Below are 21,698 nucleotides of genomic sequence, written 5' to 3'. Positions count from 1 at the left end.
GTGCTTGTTTTTCATTTCATCATGAAGACCATGCTCATGTTCTGTTATGTTTACTTCTGAGTACTTATTCCGCTGCAAGTAGTTCTTCACTCAGGAATTTCCTCACCCTGAAATTCCTCAGTGAAGATTTCATAAAAATCGTCTATTCACCCCCCTCTAGTCGATATAACGCACTTTCAATTGGTATCAGAGCTTGGTACTCCCTTGTTCTGTGTGATTTTGGTTTAACCACCTGGTGTTTTAGTTATGTCGACCACAGGAATGAAGACTGTGACTTACCCCATCTTTGACGGTCATGATTATCCCAAGTGGAAGGCCATGATGAAGAAGCGCCTTATGGCGATGAACAGTGAACTTTGGACCGTCACCGAGATTGGTCTTACTGACCTATGCAAGATGCTGGAGGCTGATGATATTCGCAAATACACACTTCTCAACCTCACGGCGAAGGACATCATCTTCTCCAGCTTGTCACAAAATCAGTTCAGGAACGTTATGCATCTCAGCCATGCGAAACTCATCTGGGACTGACTTTCTGAGGTCTATGAAGGTCATCGATCTCACCATGATCCCTGGTTCGAAGAATTCATGGAATCGCGCAAGGCTATGACTTTTAATCTAGAGTCATCATCCTCTGCACCATGCCTTATGGAAAAAGGTGCTAAGGTAACTAATTGCTACTTATCTGAGTCAAGTGATGATGAATTTGGACCCAGTTATGTCAAACTTGCTTCCCTTGCCACTAAACAACAAAGAGCTTTGGAAAAAGTTCAATACATGCTGGATAAAAACGATGATATGTTGGGTGAAGAAATGGATCAGTCGAAAGCTTTGGCTGATAGTCTTCAGAGACTTCAGTCTAAGTTTGACACCCTTCAAAGTCATCATAACACTCCCTATCTGATCATGAGAAGCTTTCTTATGAATTTCTTCAAAGAAAGCAAGATCTTGAGCAGTTAAGAGTGAGTTATGAAGATCTTCAGAAGGAGCATGATTCATTACTTGCTCAACAGATCAGCGCTACTCAGGATGAATTTGTTCCTCCATGTTTGAAGTGCATTGAACGTGAAACTGCTAATTCTTCACCTGAATGCTCAAATACTTCCATTGCTGCAAATTCTTCAACTACCTCTGCTATCACTAATTCCTCATCTGAGGACATTGCTAGTATCACTGATGATGTAGGGCTAAAGGAATTGTATATGATAGGTATATACAAAAGCCTCAAAGGGCATCAGGCTCTTTGTGACATGCTTAAAAAGCAGATCCTCAACAGGAACCCTAGGAAAGAGGGTATTGCCTATGAGAGGAAAATCAATGCTGATGGGACCTACTGGAAACCTGAGCAGTATCCCAAAACCTCATGGTTTGCTGCAAAGGGACCTTCAGTGGATCCATCTACTTTATCTGGCTTTACATGTGAATCTTCATATTCTTCTGATGAGTCAATTGACTCCAACTATAAACTGTTCAAAAATCAGAATGGTGAAGTATTTGCTAGATATGTTGGCACTAACTGCAGGAACAGTCCTCCTATGAAGAAAATCTGGGTTCCCAAAAGGTGCCTTGAAAATCTTCAGGTGAATGTCATCATGACACCACCTGTGAAGAATAGGAACCCCAGATCAAGTTCTTCATATGGACCAAATTCTTCATATGGATCCAAGTCCTCATACGGACCAAACTCCTCACATGGATCGAATTCCTCAAAAGGATCAAAGTCCTCATATGAACATCATCGTGCTAACCCGTGTGTTTCACAGGGAAGATCTAAGGATTATGGATATGTGCATTATTCTTCAAATCATTATGCTCATAAGTCCTCAAAGAATTTCTCTCCTTACTCCTATGCTTACCCTAACCCCTCTTATGTGAAACGAAGTGGATTGGCATATATGCCACCTTTCTCTTATGGAGCTTGTAGAATGATGAACTCTTTGCCACCCCTTCAGATGTGGGTGGTGAAGAAAAAGAACTAATCTCTTATGCATGATCAGGTCTCCAGACGAACTTAATCATCTGAAGAATTTGCTGGAGACCTGAATGTGCTTGAAAGGACGCAAGCTAATCATGAAGAAATGAATTTTCATTTCTCACGTCCTCATACTGCTTTAACTGTTCTATTTCTTGATGAAATTGATCTCATGAAATTGATACCATATTCTTCACCGCTGAAGTATATGAGTTCGTAAGTTGCACTAATTCATCTGTAGGATGATCAACCCAAAGCCACTGAGTGGGTCCTCGATAGTGGATGTACAAATCATATGACTGGTGACAGGAGCTTATTGATGGACACTGCTTTATCTCCATCACATCTGAAGCATATCACCTATGCTGACAAAGGCAAAAGCAAGGTATTGGGTCTAGGTAAGGTTGCAATCTCAAAGGATCGACACATGGACAAAGTCATGCTTGTCGAGTCCTTAGGGTTCAACCTCATGTCTGTCTCAATGCTTTGTGATCTTGATATGGTTGTTGTCTTTGGCAAGTATCGTTGTGTTGTGATCATGGAAGCTAACAATTCCAAAGTCTTTGAAAGCTTTAGGAGAGGAGATTTGTATATTGTTGATTTCTCTACAGGACCACAACCTGCTACATGTCTACTTGCAAAAGCTTCAGAAGGCTGGCTATGGCATCGTCGACTTGGTCATGCTGGCATGAGGAATTTGCACACGCTCGCGAAGAAGAAGCATGTCATTGGCATTGAAAATGTCAAATTCCTCAAGGATCACTTGTGCAGAGCCTGTGAAGCTGGAAAGATGACCAAGGCCAAGCATCCAGCAAAGACTATCATGACTACTTCTCGACCATTTGAATTACTTCACATGGATCTCTTTGGCCCTACTCACTATGCCACATCTACTAATGCTGCATCCTTATATGGCTTTGTTATTGTTGATGATTATTCTCGATATACATTGGTCCATATCATCACTTACAAAACTGAAGTGCAGGAAGTTTTCAAACGATTTTCATCGAGGGCTTCAACCAACTTTGGTGTGAAGATCAAGCACATCAGAAGTGATAATGGAACTGAGTTCAAGAACACTGGTCTTGATGACTATCTTGATGAACTCGGTATTACTCATGAGTTATCTGCTCCTTATACTCCTTAGCAAAATGGCGTCGTGGAGCGCAAGAACAGGAATCTTGTTGAGATGGCCCGCACTATGCTTGATGAGTACAAGACGCCTCCTCGCTTTTGGCCTGAGGCAATCGATACTGCGTGCCACATCATCAACAGGGTATATCTTCACAAATTCTTCAAGAAGACTGCATATGAACTCCTCACTGACAAGAAACTCAATGTGAGTTATTTCAAAGTCTTCAGTGCTAAATGTTGGATTAGAGATCCTCATCACAGTTCTAAATTTGCACCAAAAGCACATGAAGGTTTTATGCTCGGTTATGGTAAGGACTCGCACACCTACAGAGTCTTCAACACCTGTCACCACAAGGTTGTTGAAACTGTAGATGTGCAGTTCAATGAAACTAATGGCTCGCAAAGAGAGCACCTACCTCCTGTGACAGATGGAATACCTCCTAAGGAATCTATTAAGTTCAAGGCTACTGAGGATGTCATTCCTACTGAAGAATCCGCTGAAGAAGTCATTCCAGAACATGAGGAACGTCATGCTGATGCACCTAAGGAAAATGGTGCTGAAGAAAATGCTGATCAAATTCCTCAACGTCAACCCGCTCATCCTCGCGTTGCAAATGAAGTGAAAATTGAGAAAATCATCAGCGACATCAACATTCCAGGTCCTCTCACACGCTCAAGAGCTTCACATTTATCTAACTTTTGTGGGCACTTTGCTTTCGTCTCTATCACAGAGCCCACTAAGGTAGATGAAGCATTTCTGGAGCCTGAGTGGATTCAAGCTATGCAAGAGGAATTACATCAATTCGAGCTCAACAACGTCTGGGAACTAGTTAAACGTCCAGATCCTCGCAAGCACAATATCATCGGCACAAAGTGGATCTACGCAAGATGAAAATGGCCTTGTGGTGAGGAATAAGGCACGGCTTGTAGCTCAAGGCTACACACAGGTTGAAGGAATTGATTTCAATGAAACTTTTGCACCTGTTGCTAGACTTGAGGCTATCGCATATTACTTGCTTATGCTAACCATCATGATATCATCTTATATCAAATGGATGTGAAAAGTGCATTCCTCAATGGTAAGCTTGAGGAAGAAGTATATGTTGCTCAACCCCTAGGTTTTGAAGATCCAAAGCATCCTGACAAAGTCTTCAGACTCAATAAGGCCCTCTATGGCCTCAAGCAGGCCCCACGGGCGTGGTATGATACTTTGAAGGAATTCCTCATGAAGAAAGGCTTCAAACCCGGTTCACTTGACCCAACTCTTTTCACTAAATCTTATGATGGTGAATTGTTTGTGTGCCAAATATATGTTGATGATATCATTTTCGGCTGTACTGACCAACGTTATAGTGATGAATTTGCCTATATGATGAGTGAAGAATATCAAATGTCTATGATGGCATAATTGAAATTATTCTTAGGTCTTCATATTCATCAACAGCGCAATGGCATATTCATATCTCAGGAGAAATACCTCAAGGATGTATTGAGGAAGTTCGGCATGCAAGATTGCAAAGGTGTCAAAATCCCTATGCCCACAAATCTTTCCCTAATAATAAAGCACGGATTGACTCCATGGGTTCACCGTCACAATACGCTTCTTCCCGTGATTTTACGCTTTTAGTTTGAATTTAAAACATATTCGAGGTGGTACTAAATTTTGTCCATCGCTAGCACTGGACCACGCGAATTATGGGCCGCAAGTTCACCGAACGGCTGCACGCGAATTATGGGCCACAAGTTCCTGTCGAACGGCTGCTAGCACTGGGTCACGCGAACGCTAGCTTCACTTATGGGCCGAGAAAACACGAGGAGTAGAAACTTGGGGAGTCGAACGCGAGACCTATACAGAATATAGAATACATGGCTTACCATCACACCATGTAACGTGCTGAGTTGAAAGTCATAGCGTCGGTTTCCTATACAAGTAGGAAAACCACCCGTATTTTCCTAAAAAAGGAAACCACAACTATTTTTCTAAAGAAAAGAAAACCGCTACTATAAAACAAAGTTGATCCCTCGATCTAACCCGTCGTCGTCGAGGCGTGGTCGCCGGGGATCCTGGCGAGGTAGGTTCATGAGAGGTGCCGCTGAGGTCAAGTGACGGAGTAGAGGAAGATTTATCCGCCCGCGGCCCCGCGCGTGTCGCTCTCGGCTGCAGGACCAACGAGGGTGGTTGTCGTCCCGAGCCATGATGGGTGCTATTGGAGTATTGGTCATGGCTCAGGGTCGTCTGTGCCTACTATCTCTTCTGATCCATGGAGGTGAGATCCAGCAGCAGCGTGCGGCCATGTGCTCGTACTACCTCCTTCACCGGCAACAGGGGTGCAGCAGCGGCTCGATCCTTGATCCTTGCGGCCCCGTTGAGGGGCTGGGGCACCTGCAGCTTGTGCGCTCTCTCTCCCATCAATCGCTGGCCCTACCTCCACTTTGAAGCTCTGTGAATGGCATCTAATATGCCCTTTGCTTGGTCAATATAAACTACAAACAGAGAGATGACCCAGTGACTAATCAAGTCAGATGTTGATTAGATTGGAAGATAGATACAGGGGAAGAAAATGAGCTTGTTGGCTACAACCTGCTGCAAATGCTCGGTATCAGTGAGGAACTAAAAAGCTAGCGTTGCATCTTACCGTGTTATTTTCTTCATATAGTGATAAATCTTTAAAACAATCCTTGCGTGCATATCTAATCTTTTAGTATAATATTTTAATATATGGTTCATCTCTAAGAAGGCCTATTCTGACTTTGTGATGTCTATATCCAGTATAAAGCACTAATTTAAATCGTCGGAGAAAGGATTTTGCGGCAGCTAAATTTGCAGCCTAGATCACCGCATTGTCTTCCTCGACGCTGACCCACGGGGCTTGAAGGCCTGCCTCGCCGCTTTCGATTACAACATGCACACTTCCTTGCAGGCATAGCACGCCGACAATAGTTGGCCCCAACACCGCCGACGTCAGTAGCGTTTGACCTGCTCAACACGCCCCCAACTTCTTGATCAATCCATGCACCTCGATGCTCCTGTAGGTCTCGCTTGGCTACCAGATACAGGCTTTCTATGTTAATTGCTTTGGCTGTCTTTATCTTTGGGCTAATGAAGGTGTCCTCACCTGAACTCATATTGGAACCAAGTTACATGGCGTGATGATGTCAGTAGATCAGGTACGCAGAATAAAAATATGAAAGAACCCGCTTTGATGTTTCCCTGATGTGTTCACATGCTTTTTGATAGTTCCCAACAGATTACAAGCACGAGGACTGCCAAGATGAGAGCTACTCTTTGGCGCCCATATTTCTGTATGCAAGGGCTGTTTGGTTTGCGCCACCGCCCGCCCTGCCAATCGCGGGCACGCCAAATAATTGGCGCAGAATTTGCCAACCCATGCCTTGCCAAAATTTTGGCTGGGAATTGAACTGGGACCGCTGTGGAGACCTAGGCTTACCAAAAATTGGCCTCCATCCAAACGAGCAACCAATGTAGAGTCAACCACCAAATTTTTGGCACGACATCTCAAGGCCACGATCCAAACAGCCCCGCAGTATGCAGGCAACAAAGGTAATGACATTGAATATTAATTTATGCCTGCAACTAAGATAATTGCAGTTTCACCATGTCTCCAAGCTAACCCTTCTGTTTAATTAGTTTCTTCTGACAATGGCGCATGGTGCTGGTTGATACATATGTGTACGTGGATGGAGCAAATGATTGGCTGGTACTAATGCACAAGGCACTGCAGGTGGAGACTCCAAAACTTTGATGTTTGTTCAAATTAGCCCCAATAAGAATGGTGTGGGCAAAACTCTCCATTCGCTGAACTTTGCGAGCTGACAGAGGTGAATTTTTGCAATTTACCCTCCTTTTAATTGGGTACTGATCGAAATCTAAATTATCATATCCAGGCCATAGATCATTTTTCCGCATATACATAATTGATAAGTTTCTCTTTTCTTATATTTTTATTCACCAGGAAATTTTATAGATTACATGTTCATAAGAATGTTTTATTGACATAACCAACTTTTTGTTTTCTCCCATTGCAACACACATACCTACTAATAAAACAAAGCGTCAACGCTACTGACGTCGGCGGCGTTGGGGCCAACTGTTGTCGGCGTGCTATGCCTGCAAGGAAGTGTGCATGTTGTAATCGAAAGCGGCGAGGCAGGCCTTCAAGCCCCGTGGGTCAGCGTCGAGGAAGACAATGCGGTGATATATATATATATACTAATAAAACAAGGCAATATTCTTGGTTTCGTTCCGCTTTGATCGTATTATTTTAGTTCGTATGTTTTCTCCAGTTAGTTTGGCCGGTTCAACGAGGTGGGACTATTCCATATTGTAGCGACCGTTGCACTCGGCCTCCAAGATTGGAACAAAAAGTCGAGCCGAACCAAAAGCCCACCTTGCCTCCCAACGACATAACAACTAGCCAACTGGTCTAGATGATGATTGTGTTAGATGAAGGGTTCCTTTAGTAATTAGTACCACCTCGCCTTTTGAAATAAAACTTCACTAATTGTTATACGGCCGAGACTTGCTTCAAAAAGCAAGGAGCCGCTAGAGATCAAATAAGGTGTGGTACATGTTGAGGGTAATTAAAAGGGATTTATGGTAATTAAACATGATTGATTTGATGAGAGAAAAAACCGGAGAGATTCTCATGCTTTTCATAGGCTGTGGGTATAATTATATAGATTTAATGAGAGAAGAAAGGGGGGGGGGGGGGAGGGACAAAGTGGAGCAGAATGTGAGAAAAGGTTGGAGATGACATGTGGGTCCGTTGAGTGTAATTAACATGGGATTCTAAAAATTTCTCCCGTTGCAATGCACGGGCATTTGTGCTAGTGGTCATCTATGCACTGATGAAAATGGTATTGACTTCGATCAAAAGTTATACTGCTCCATGATAAGTTCTTTATTGTACTTATGTGCATCTAAGCCAGATATTATGCTTAGTGTTTGCATGTGTGCCTGATTTCAAGCTACACCGAAGGAATCACACCATAAGGCTGTGAAGCATATTCTTCGATATCTAGCTCACACACCAACACTTGGATTGTGGTACCCCAAGGGCTCGGCTTTTGATCTCATTGGATTTTCAGACTCTGACTATGCTGGTGATCGTGTGGACCGCAAGTCAACATCTAGCACATGCCATTTCCTCGGACGATCCTTGGTTTGTTGGTCCTCGAAGAAACAGAACTGCGTATCACTGTGTACTGCTGAAGCTGAGTACATTGCTGCTGGTTCTTGCTGTGCTCAACTACTATGGATGAATCAAACACTCAAGGACTACAACATCAACGTGAAGAATGTGCCACTCTACTGTGACAATGAGAGTGCCATCAAGATTGCTCATAACCCAGATCAGCACTCGAAGACAAAGCACATTCAGATTCGTCATCATTTTCTTCGCGATCATGTGTTGAAGGGAGACATCTCTATTGAGCATGTGAAGACTGAAGAACAGCTAGCCGATATCTTCGCTAAGCCCTTGGATGAGAAGAGATTTAGCAAGTTGCGGTGTGAGCTAAATATCCTAGAATCTTCGAATGTTCTTTGAAAAGGACACTCATCCTAACACTTATGCAAAATTGATGACTTAGATGTGCAACACATGAAGAAACGTTTTTCTTCAATTAATGAAGAATAACACTCTAAGTGTGAAGAAATTAAAGAAGAATTTGATTCTCAGAACCCTACGACAATTGTACGCGGTGTCTGAAATCATCATTCTTATACGGTGGGTCACGCCACCACAAAATGTTGAAAATCTTCAATTGAGTTTTTCCATAGTTCTTTGAAATTCCTTAGTTGTTTTTCAACTTGCATTGTCTTCACCATTTCTGTCATTTTTCTTCATTGGCTATATATATATATGTGTGTGTGTGTGTGTGTGTGTGTGTGTGTGTGTGTGTGTGTTTATGTCCTCTACAGCATTCACTTATTGCTATTTCTTCAAGTTGCTTGTTCTGCTAAGTGAATGTGATTGGACCCTTCCCCCTCTATGCTAAACTCAACCCAGTCTATTCACAAATTCTTCATGTGAGTTCTATTTGAAGCTCGTTCAAAATCTTCACTGTGTTCTTGCTAGCTGAAGAAATTGCGAACGGAACATTAAAACCTATCTTATCTAAATTTTCGGCTTTGCCGCTCAAACCGTTCCGCATTCTATGTGATGTTTACCTATTCACCCATGATCGGACACGATCGTCACCTCTCTATACGTGGGTGACACATGTCAAGCGAATGAGAAAGGTCAGGGGCATGTTTGTCCTATTTCCTCGGGCGAGTGGTTTTTTCACTTCGGCTATGAGTACCCCTCTCCCTTCCTCACTTCACTTTTACTCCGCTCGATCTCACTCCCTCGCTCGAGCTTCCCAACCCTAGCGCCGCCGCTACCTCCATTGTCGCCAGTGAGGAAGAGCTTCACTGCCTCGACCTCGTCGCCGCCGTACTCATGCCGGAGGCGGATTTCTTCACTCCGCCGTCGCCGTAGCTGTCTTCCTCAGCCAAGTTAGGGCGTGGAAGATCTGAACCGACGAGCTTCAAATATATACTTCCTAGTTTGTCGTGTTCTTCGTCAACGGCAATTAAAAGTTACTTTTACTGCCCTTGTTGATTCTGATGTTTTCTTCAAATCTTCAAAAGGTGTTTATTCCTCAACTCTTCACACACTAAACACCTCACATATCATCTGTTCTTGATCTATTTCTCTAAGAAACATTTTTCTTCAAGATTCCTCAATTGTGTGGATTTTCAAATCTGTACAACTCTGGAACCTAAGTCAAAGAATGCTTAGTGAAATTCTTCAAGACTCATCTGGTCAATTTCCTCAAACTTGTTCTTTTTGCAAAAACTTATGAGAACGCATATGACCTCTCCAAATTCTTCGCACCTATACTCTGTTCACAAGTACTCATGTGTGCTGCTGAATCATTAGGTTCTAATCAACTTAACTCATTTGCAGCGTTCCTCGAAGAAAACTTGCATACCTCTTCAGAGAACTCAATTGTTAAAAACCCTCAGCTGAAGAAAATGGCACATGGCAAGAAACCTCAAAAGGGAGGAAAGAGGTTGGAAGTCAACAGTGCGTTTGAAATCCCTGAGGACATATACAAGGATTATTGCACTCTTGATGAGGCCACTCATGGAAAGGAAACCAAGAATGAGCGCAAAGTGCGCATCCAAAGAATAGAGAGGAGATGGGCATGGGAATGGAGGGAATACAGATATGTCACTCCCAAGTATATGAAGTAATTCAATCTTGATCCTCCATGCCCAAGACCTCCGTTGGCGCCTGGCCAAGAAGCTGATCCTACCAGCCTCAAGCATGGTGAGGATTATCCTAATGAATGGGCCAAGCGCCAGACCAAGCTTGCCAGAGTTGCTAAGGAAGCGGTGAGGAAATTCAATGAAGACTCTGATGCTGCTGCTGCTGCCTCTGCTGAGGCCTCTGCAAGTAAGCCCAAGAAGGCTATGCCAAAGAAGTCGGCTCATAAGCCAAGTGCTTCTACTCAAATGCCCTCTCGGCCAAGTTCCTCAGCTATGCCCTCACAGCCAGTTTCTTCAAATCCCTCACGGCAAATTCCTCAACCCTCACCTGCTCCTCCAAAGTCCTCAGCTGCTCCGACCAAATCCTCTGCACCTGTGCATCTCACCACGTGCCAAAGGAAAACAGGCATCTCTATTGCCTCAGGAGCATCTGCTAGTTCCTCAGCACCACTGCATTCTTCAATTGGTCCCACTTTGTTGAAGACCAAGGCAACTGCTGGACGAGGCTCTCGACCAAGTCCTCAAAAGAAGCAGGTCGCTTTTCAAGTACCGTCTGATGAAGACGAAGCTGATGATGAAGAACTTGCTGAAATCATCAGGGACAAACAAGTCAGGGCCGCTAGAGCCAAAGGCACAAGTGTGCCTCTTCTTTTGGATCCAAAGTTGATCCTTGATTACATTGATCTCTGGCACAAGGACCCCAACACTCCCATGCCTGATTTCAAGTTGACTCCTGGCCAAAGTCATATGTTGACTCACTTCATTCAAGAAGAGAAATGGAAATTTGAAAAGGCCAGGCAAATCAAGAAAGCGCAGTACAAAAAGGAGCGCTTCCTGAAGAAAAACTTTGTCTCTATGACAACTGAAGAACTCGTCAATATGCAGTCTGAAATCAAGAAGCTCAGTGATGAATTTAACGCATACCATGCTGATTGGCTGGGAGCCAAGGTTCGTTTTGTGAGACTCGCTGACAACTTCACCTCCACTGTTGCTTCCCAATCGCAACAAGAAATTCCTCAGGCTGCTGCATCTGCTCAGCCTACTGAAGAATATGCCAGCACCGCTGATGACACTCAGGCTGCTAAAGAAAATGCTAATTCCAGGGTTGATGACTGCATTCCAGCCGATGATGAAATTGCCAGGGCAACCACTAGTGTTGTGCCTGAAGAAAATGAAGAAGTCAGGGCAACTGCATCAGTTGCGCCTGAAGAAATTCAACCAAATTCCTTTGTTCCTCCTGCGCCTACACCAACTCCAATCCTTCCATCTGCATCAGATGCAAAGAAGAACAAGGCTGCAGAGCGTGCAACTGTGAAGAAAAGGAAGGCATCAACTGCATCAGATTCTTCAGCTCCGAAGAAAATGAAGCCACTGACAAGTTCCTATGACAATCCAATTGATGTTGTTCCTGTCTCATCCATGCCATCAAAGGACCTTATTCCTTTTGATGAAGAATACATGATCCCAAGCGGATCAGATGATGACATTCCTTCTACTGCTTCGTTAGAGCAGTTGGATGAAGAAATTGAAGTGGATGAAATCCCTTCAACCCCACTTATCTCATCGCCCATGCCTTAGTTCACTGCTGAAGAGGCCGGTGTTGAAGAAATGGATGAAGAAGAACATGTGGACATTGGAAGCACTACACCAGTGATGAATGATGACTTTTGGGAAAGTCAGCACCCTAATTCTCCTCTGTTCACACTGCTTCAACAAATTCCTCAGTCCCCTGTAGCTACTGAAGTACAAATGGGATCTGATGAACCACATGCAACCCCATCTGTTCATGAAGAAATTTTAGCCACTAGTGCTGAAGAAATGTAAATGAAAAATTGAAGTCCCAGGCTGCCACTGAAGAAGAACCTGAAATTCCTCAGCCTGCGGAACCTGAGATCGAGATCCCTGAGGTTGTGATGCAATTGACTGACACTCCTCACCCCAAGCCAAAGGATCCCTTCTCGAAGAAACAAAAATTCAAGGATGATGACTTCTTTGGCGAGCATGTATTCTTCACTGACTACAACCCTTATGACTCTACTCGTCTAAGGAGGAAGCGTTTCTGGACTGCAAGCCAGGCCAACTTCTATTCTTCACTGCTTTTCAACAAGGACAAAATCTTCTACCATGAGCATATTCCTCATGTGGACATGGAATCGTTGCCTTGTTTCTCTCTTGTCCTCGGTGTGCTTCATGATGCAGGCCTCCTCAACTTTTGCTCTGACATTGTTGATTGGAATGAAGAGCTTATTCTTCAGTTCTACGCTACACTGCATATCACAAGTGATCCTGAAGATATCAACACCTGGGTCTTGGACTGGATGACCGATAACACTCACTATAAGGCACCGGCCTTTGAATTACTTCACGCCCTGCCCATCAGTCCACCCAGTGAAGGAGCTCGCTGCCTGTACCAAGAACCAGAACTCACCGCTCATTACATGCAAGTTCTAATGAAGCCTCTGAAGCCTGGTCAAGCCCCAAGGACCAAATTCCTTGTGAAGGACTTACTCTATGTGCCCAGAACAGTCTATCACATTCTGACGAGGACAATGAGTCCTATCAAAGGCGACGACTCATCTGATGAGGAAATTGTTGGCATCATGAAGAATCTGCTATTCAACATCATTCATAGCATTCCTGTCAATTACTATGATTTCTTCATGAGGACTCTGGCAAATGTTGCACTCTCTCCATTTGAGTTGAAGCCTTATGCTCCTTGGATTATGAGATTCCTCAGAACAAGGTCTTCACTCAACTACAAGGCTGATTTTCAGAATCACCTCAGCTACCTGCCCCCGATTGAAGTCCTCAAGCAGACTTTTACCTCAAGTGATGAAAAAGGGAAGGCACCTGTTGTCATTGATGAAGGCATTCGTCCATTGGATGGTCAGTTTCGCAAAGCTGCATCTTATTCCACCAATGATGACTCTGCCACTCATGACTCTGCTGCAAATGCACCCAAGTCTACTCCTCAAGCCACAGCTCCAAGAGTGATGACTGACCGTGAGCTACTTCTTAGTCTTCACCAGAAGGTGGATCGCAACCATAAATGGGTTAAGCGTCAGTTTGGTTCAATTCTTCACAACATGACTACTACACATAATACAGTGAAGAAAAACCATTACTACCTCCATGAAGTTTTCGGTCACACCTGGGCTGTCTTATCACATCTGTATGGCGAGGAAGATCTGAAGCAAATGGGTCTCAAGGAGAACTTTGACTGGTCTGCACCTCCTCCGAAGAAATTCAAGAAGGTCAAAGTTCCTACCTTGGTGGCCAGCTCCTATTCTTCATCCGCGACACCGACGAGTATGAAGACTTGGACGACACTGCGGGAGGCCCTACAACGACAAACGACCCCAACAACGCTGGCGCTCCTCCATCAACTTGATATTCTTCAGGGGCGTTAGTCCTCATTTTCGATCCTTTTGGTCATTCGATGACAAAGGGGGATAAATTTGAGTTAGTCTTCAAGCGGGTCTACTTATATGGGCGTTGTTTTGAGATACAACTCTCGTTCTTCTGAGACTTTATTCGATTGAGTTGTAAACTTAAACTCTATGGTGGTATGATATTTTTGCTGAGTTTTTCTGCATGCTTATTCATCATTAATGTTAATGCATGCATGCTGAATTACATCAGTCACCATATTTCATCATGCATTTCAAACTCTTCATATTATATGTTAAATGCGTGTATGAATTACAAGATATAGGGGGAGATCTCCATGATTCGACTCTTCAAGTGTGCATTGCTTCAAAAGTAAATTCCTCATTATGCACATCTTCAGGGGGAGTTCTTCTATATCTTGCAATCAAAATCCTCAATTTTAGTATTTACACTTCATATGTTTATCCCCGTTGAAAACTTAACCTATATTGTCATCAATCACCAAAAGGGGGAGATTGTAACTGCATCTAGTGCCCCTTAGTGATTTTGGTGTATTGAAGACTTATAGGTTAAGGGACTAATGCATTTGTGAGTGTACACAGGTCTATAAGTCTATGAGGAGTTTGATATTTACAGAGAAAGCCGACCCCTAAAAATGAAGTTCTTTGACTGAAGACTTTTTATTTCTGAAGACTTTGAAAGAGAAGAGATTGGTGTAATCCTGAAGACTTGGTATTCATTCGAGGAACATGAAGCGTGAAGACTTTTGTTTTTGTAGTTTCTTTTTCTATTTCTTGAGTCACAGGAAACACCGTACTGTTAAAGGGGGTCGAGGAAATACTAAGGAAAAATTTCTAAGTGGTGCTCAACTCAAATCCTACACCTATCAATCCCTTCGAGTGAAGCCATTGGAAATCTCATGCAGTTCAGTCAATTTCTTCAGTGATAGAGACGAAGTTCTTCTGGTCTCTGAGGAATTTGTTCTGACTGAGGAGTTAGGAATTCGCCAGTGCGGATTGCCTACACAGTGAGGAACATGATAGACCTGAGGAATTTGATACTCAAATATCCGACCGTTGCTGTGCTATGCGCCAGCTGTCCCAAAATATCTACCCACCTAATGGTCATATCATTGAAGGTCATTTATGTCTTATCATGTTGGGCTGCTCCCTAGGCTATAAATAGCTGCCCCTACAACCACTAGCTGGTTGGCTGCTCCGAGAGAAACTGACACTTGTCATTTGAGAGCATCCCATCCTCCGAGGACTTTGAGTGAAAACAATCAAGTGAGGAAAACCCAAACCCAAACACCTACAAACCCAAAGTGATTGAGCATCACTGAAGAGATTGATCCTGCGTGGATCTGACACTTGTTACCTTTGAAGACTGTGCATCTTCCAGACAGTTAGGCGTCATGGTCTAGAGCATCCAATAGGAAATTGTGGATCAGTCTGTGAAGGTTTGGAAGTCACTTGAAGACTTACCACGAGTGATTGAGCGAGGTCTGTGTGACCTTAGCTCAAGGGGAATATGGTGAGGACTGAGTGTTCTGGACTGCGTGTTCAGAACTGGGTGTCCGGGACTGTGTGTCCTCAGGTTTAAATACCTAGCCGCCCTAACCAGACATACAACTGTTACAACAGTTGGAACTGGTCTACCAAATCATTGTCTTCACCAAGCTACCTGTTTCCATTTCCTCAACCCTTTCATTTCCTCATTTCTGTGTTGTGAGCTTGTTCATATCTGTTTGAAGACTTTGACTGAAGTCTTTCTCTATTTCCTCAGTTCAATTTCTTCAGTCTATTTTGTCTTTATCCTGTGTTATCCTGTGTTTACGCTTTCTGTACTCTGTGCTTGTTTTTCATTTCATCATGAAGACCATGCTCATGTTATGTTATGTTTACTTCTGAGTACTTATTCTGCTACAAGTAGTTCTTCACTCAGGAATTTCCTCACCCTGAAATTACTCAGTGAAGATTTCATAAAAATCGCCTATTCACCCCCCTCTAGTCGATATAACGCACTTTCAACATCCAAAACAGATAATATAATAGCATGGAACAATCAAAAATTATAGATACGTTAGAGACGTATCACTCGTCCAGAAAATTTCTGGCAACCATCACATTTACTGACAAGATCCTCTACATCAGCATGAGCCGTCAGCCAATAGAACCCATGACAAAAAGCCTCAGCCACGAGAGACTTATAACCGACATGATGACCACAATCTCCTTCATGAATCTCTCATAGAATCTCACGGCCCTCCTCAGGAGAAACACAATGTTGAAACGCCCCTGTGACACTGCATCAGTGCAACTCTCCATTGACAATAGTCATTGACTTAGACCGCCGGGTTATCTGCCTAGCCAAAGTTTCATCATCAGGTAACTCGCCCCGGGTCATATAAGCCAAATATGGAATAGTCCAATCGGGAATAGCATGAAGAGCCGCCACCAATTGTGTCTCCGGGCCAGGAACAGCAAGATCTTCCTCTGTAGGAAATTTGCCTGAGGGTTATGCAAAATATCAAGGAAAACATTAGGTGGTACCGGCTTGCGCTGGGATCCCAACTAGCTTAAAGCATCCGCCGCCTCATTTTTCCTGCGGTCAATATGTTCCACTTGATAACCCTTGAAATGGCCAGCAATAACATCCACCTCTCGGCGATAAGCCGCCATGAGCGAGTCCTTGGAATCCCAAGTGCCTGAAACTTGCTGGGCCACCAAGTCTGAGTCACCAAAACACCTCACCCAGCTTAAATTCATCTCCTTAGCCATCGGAAGACCGTGGAGCAAGGCCTCATACTCAGCTGCATTATTAGTGAAAGGGAACATCAATCTTAAGACATAACAAAATTTATCACCTCGTGGGGAAGTCAAAATAACTCCAGCCCCTGAGCCTTCCAATTGGCTGGATCCATCAAAGTGAATAGTCCAATATGTGCTATCTGGCTTGTCCTCAGGCATCAGCAACTCTGTCCAGTCATTGATGAAGTCCACAAGTGCTTGAGACTTGGTGGCTCTCCTAGGCATGTACTTCAAACCATGGGGTCCAAGCTCAATGGCCCACTTGGCTACCCGACCTGTGGCTTCTTTGTTTTGAATAATATCTCCTAAAGGAGCAGAACTCACCACAGTGATGGGATGACCATAGAAATATCGCTTCAGGTTACGACTAGCCATGAACACCCCATATACCAGCTTCTGCCAATGCGGATACCTCTGCTTGGATTCAATGAGCACCTCACTGATATAATAAACCGGCTGCTGAACCGGATGTTTCTTGACTCCTTCCTTCCATTCCACCACAATCACCACACTGATGGCTCGGCTATTAGCAGCTACATATAACAATAAGGGCTCCTTACCAATAGGAGCTGCAAGGATCGGTGGCTCAACCAACTACTTTTTCAATGCCTCAAATGCCTGATCAGCAGCATCACTCCAGACAAAGTGATCCGTCTTTTTCATCATCTGATACAGAGGGATGGCCTTTTCTCCCAATCGGCTTACGAACCGTCTTAAGGCCGCAATACGACCCGCCAAATGCTGAACACCATTAATACACACCGGTTTAGCCAAGGAAGTGATAGCCTTGATTTTCTCTGGGTTAGCTTCAATGCCTCTTTCAGAAACCAAAAAACCCAAGAGCTTGCCTGCTGGCACACCAAAACACAATTAGCTGGGTTAAGCATCATCTTGTAGACCCAGAGATTTTCAAAGGTCCCTTTCAAATCATCTATTAAGGTTTCCTTCTTCGTGGATTTCACAATAATATCATCCACATAAGCATGAACATTGCGTCCAATCTGGTTATGAAGGCAATTTTGAACACACCGCTGATAAGTCCCCTGGGCACTCTTGAGCCCACATGGCATAGACACATAGCAGAAGGCTCCAAAGGGAGTGACGAAGGTTGTCTTCTCCTCATCCTTAACTGCCATCCTGATCTTATGATACCCAGAATAAGCATCCAAAAAACTCAGTCGCTCACAACCCGCCATAGCATCAATAATCTGATCAATATGAGGGAGAGCAAAAGGATCAGCGGCGCAAGCCTTATTAAGATCTGTGTAATACACACACATGTGCCAAGTGCCATTTTTCTTAAGTACCGGCACCGGGTTAGCCAACCAGTCAGGATGAAACACTTCAACAATAAACCCTGCCGCCAAGAGCCGGGCCACTTCTTCACCAATGGCCTTACGCCTTTCTTCATTAAAATGACGAAGGAATTGCTTGACCGGTTTAAACTTTGGATCAATGTTGAGAGTGTGCTCAGTGAGTTCTCTCGGTACACCTAGCATGTATGAAGGCTTCCATGAAAAGATGTCCCAGTTCTCATGGATGAACTCGATGAGCGTGCTTTCCTATTTGGGATCCAAATTAGCACTGATACTTGATACGTCTCCAACGTATCTATAATTTTTGATTGCTCCATGCTATATTATCTAATGTTTTGGACTATATTGGGCTTTATTCTCCACTTTTATATTATTTTTGGGACTAACCTATTAACCGGAGGCCCAGCCCAGAATTGCTGTTTTTTGCCTATTTCAGTGTTTCGGAGAAACAGAATATCAAACGGAGTCCAAACGGAATAAAATCTTCGGGAACGTGATTTTCTCACCAAACATGATCCAGGAGACTTGGACCCTACTCTAGGGAGTCAAAGAGGAGGTCACGAGGGTGGGGGGGCGCACCCCCCTAGGACGCGCCCCCTGCCTTGTGGGCCCCTCGGTGCTCCACCGACGTACTTCTTCCTCCTATATATACCTATGTACCCCCAAACGATCAGAACAAGAGCCAAAAACCTAATTCCACCGCTGCAACGTTCTGTATCCATGAGATCCCATCTTGGGGCCTGTTCCGGAGCTCCGCCGGAAGAGGGTCGTCATCACGGAGGGCTTCTACATCATCCTAGCCCCTCCGATGAAGTGTGAGTAGTTTACCTCAGACCTTCGGGTCCATAGTTAGTAGCTAGATGGCTTCTTCTCTCTTTTTGGATCTCAATACAAAGTTCTCCCCCTCTCTTGTGGAGATCTATTCGATGTAATCTTCTTTTGCGGTGTGTTTGTTGAGACCGATGAATTGTGGGTTTATGATCAAGTCTATCTATGAATAATATTTGAATCTTCTCTGAATTCTTTTATGTATGATTGGTTATCTTTGCAAGTCTCTTTGAATTATCCGTTTGGTTTGGCCAACTAGATTGGTAGTTCTTGCCATGGGAGAAGTGCTTAGCTTTGGGTTTGATCTTGCGGTGTCCTTACCCAGTGACAGAAGGGGCAGCAAGGCACGTATTGTATCGTTGCCATCGAGGATAAAAAGATGGAGTTTATTTCATATTGCATGAATTTATCTCTCTACATCATGTCATCTTGCTTAAGGCGTTACTCTGTTTTTAACTTAATACTCTAGATGCATGCTGGATAGCGGTCGATGAGTGGAGTAATAGTAGTAGGTGCAGAATCATTTCAGTCTACTTGTCACGGACGTGATGCCTATATACATGATCATGCCTAGATATTCTCATAACTATGCTCAATTCTGTCAATTGCTCAACAGTAATTTGTTCACCCACCGTAGAATACTTATGCTCTTGAGAGAAGCCACTAGTGAAACTTATGGCCCCCGGGTCTATTCTCATCATATCAATCTCCATCACTTTAATCTTGCTTTGCTTTTTTACTTTGCCTTTACTTTTTACTTTGCATCTTTATACCAAAAATATTATATCTATCAGATCTCACTCTCGTAAGTGACCGTGAAGGGATTGACAACCCCTAATCGCGTTGGTTGCGAGTAGCTATCGTTTTGTGCAGGTACGAGGGACTTGAGCGTGGCCTCCTACTGGATTGATACCTTGGTTCTCAAAAACTGAGGGAATACTTACGCTACTCTGCTGCATCATCCCTTCCTCTTCGAGGAAAACCAACGCAAGCTCAAGACATAGCAATACTGAACTGCTTGGATGACTCGCCAGGAACAAAGTCAACCAGCTTAGTGTCATCCGCCGACTTAAAATTCAACAGAGGGCCATGCTCCGTGGTTGATTTCTTCAAAGGTGTCATATCTGCCGGTTCAACATTATCTTTGTAAAACTTCAACTCCTCTATTGCACAAACAGACTCTGCATAAGTAGTATCGCCTTCTTCACATTCCAAGGCTATCTTCCTGTTACCGTGCACTGTGATGGTGCCCTTATGACCCGGCATCTTCAGCTACAAATAGACATAACAAGACTGTGCCATAAATTTGGCGTAAGCTGGCTGCCCAAACAGGGCGTGATAAGGGCTCTTGATCGTAACAACCTCAAACGTTAATTTTTCGGCCCTGTAATCATGCTCATCACAAAAAGCCACCTCCAACACTATCTTACCCACCAGATACGCTGACTTACCAGGCACCACTCCATGAAAGACGGTAGAAGACAGCTTAACATCTTTATCAGTCAATTCCATGCAGCGAAAAATATCATAATAAAGGATATTGATAATGCTACCTCTGTCCATGAGCACTTTTGTAAATTTGTATCCTCCAACCTGAGGAGCTACCACCAAAGCCAGCTGACCCGGATTGTCAACCCGGGACGGGTGATCCTCACGGCTCCATACAATAGGCTGCTCAGACCATCGCAAGTATCGAGGAACCGTCGGCTCAACCGCATTCACTGCTCGCTTATGAATCTTTTGATCTCGTTTGCATAAAATGGTGGTGAACACATGATACTGACCACTATTCAGTTGCTTAGGGTTGCTCTGATAACCAGATTGCTGTGGCTGATTGCCTTGGGTAGACTGCTGGTTAAAACCACCTTGACTGCCTTGGCCCTGGAATCCAGAATTTGAACCGCTAATTCCAAAGTCGTGCCCCTGTGAGCCGGATCTCGACCCACCATGTAGGCCATTATGGTCCTGATGAAAACCAGAATTTCGGTACTCCTTCATGATGAAGCAATCTTTCCACATATGGGTAGACGGCTTATCTGGGGTGCTATGCTTTGGGCAAGGCTGATTCATCACCGCCTCAATATTGAACCTTGGCCCGCTGATCCGGGGTACGAATGGCTTCCCCTTATGAGGCTGATTACTGTTACGAGCATTGGTATTAGCCACAAAGTCTGAACCACCGTCCGCCTTGCGCTTACTATTATTACCTTGACCCGCCGTATTGGGTTGCTGCCCCTTTCCGTTGCTATTCTTCTTCCCCTTTCCAGCCTTCTCCTCATCAGATTCTAGATCGTTGGTACTATCTGAGTCGGCGTATTTGACGAGAGCCGCCATGAGCTCCCCCATATCATTACAGTGGTGCTTAAGCCACCCCAGCTTCTATTTGAGGGGAAGAAAACGTCAGTTCTTCTCTAACATGAGGATAGCTGAGCTGACGTTAATACTGTCCGAGGAGTGAATAATGGTTGAGATCCGGCGCACCCAATGGGTTGTTGACTCGCCTTCGCCCTAGACACAAGTGTCTAAGTCAAGAATCGACATGGGCTGTTCGCATGTATCCTTAAAATTCTGAATGAAACGGGACTTCAATTCCACCCACGATCCAACGGAATTGGCAGGCAACCCCTTCAACCAGTTACGAGCCGGCCCAACCAACATCATGGTAAAATATTTAGCACACACAGCATCACTGACGTCTAGCATCTCCATGGCCATGTCATAGATTTCAACCCAAGCCTTAGGGGGATGATCTGCCGTGTAATTAGGCACCTTGCGAGGTCCCTTAAAATCCTTTGGCAGATGCTCATTACGCAAAGCCGGTACTAGGCATGGTACACCAAGGGTTCTAGAGGTCACTCCAGCCCCCATGGACACCGATGGGTAAACCAGAGATCGTTGTTGAGCCACCAGCTTAGCCTCTTGATGCACCCCACTTTGATCCACCAAAACCTGAGCATTGTTATCCG

General features: G+C 44.1%; 1 protein-coding gene across 1 annotated transcript; it reads left to right on the top strand.

The window, feature by feature from the left end:
• The first annotated feature begins 261 nt into the window (after positions 1 to 261).
• LOC125546942 lies at positions 262 to 12,212 on the top strand. Its single transcript, XM_048711028.1, has 6 exons — positions 262 to 405; positions 451 to 466; positions 551 to 658; positions 931 to 1,958; positions 11,274 to 11,336; positions 11,967 to 12,212. The coding sequence occupies exons 1-6, from the start codon at positions 262 to 264 to the stop codon at positions 12,210 to 12,212; spliced, it is 1,605 nt and encodes a 534-aa protein (XP_048566985.1).
• The last annotated feature ends 9,486 nt before the right edge of the window (positions 12,213 to 21,698 follow it).

The sequence above is a fragment of the Triticum urartu genome, chromosome 3 (assembly GCF_003073215.2).
Source record: "Triticum urartu cultivar G1812 chromosome 3, Tu2.1, whole genome shotgun sequence".
NCBI classification, from domain to species: Eukaryota; Viridiplantae; Streptophyta; class Magnoliopsida; order Poales; family Poaceae; genus Triticum; species Triticum urartu.
Note: the sequence above shows the minus strand (reverse complement) of the source record. Positions and strands in the feature narration are given on the sequence as shown.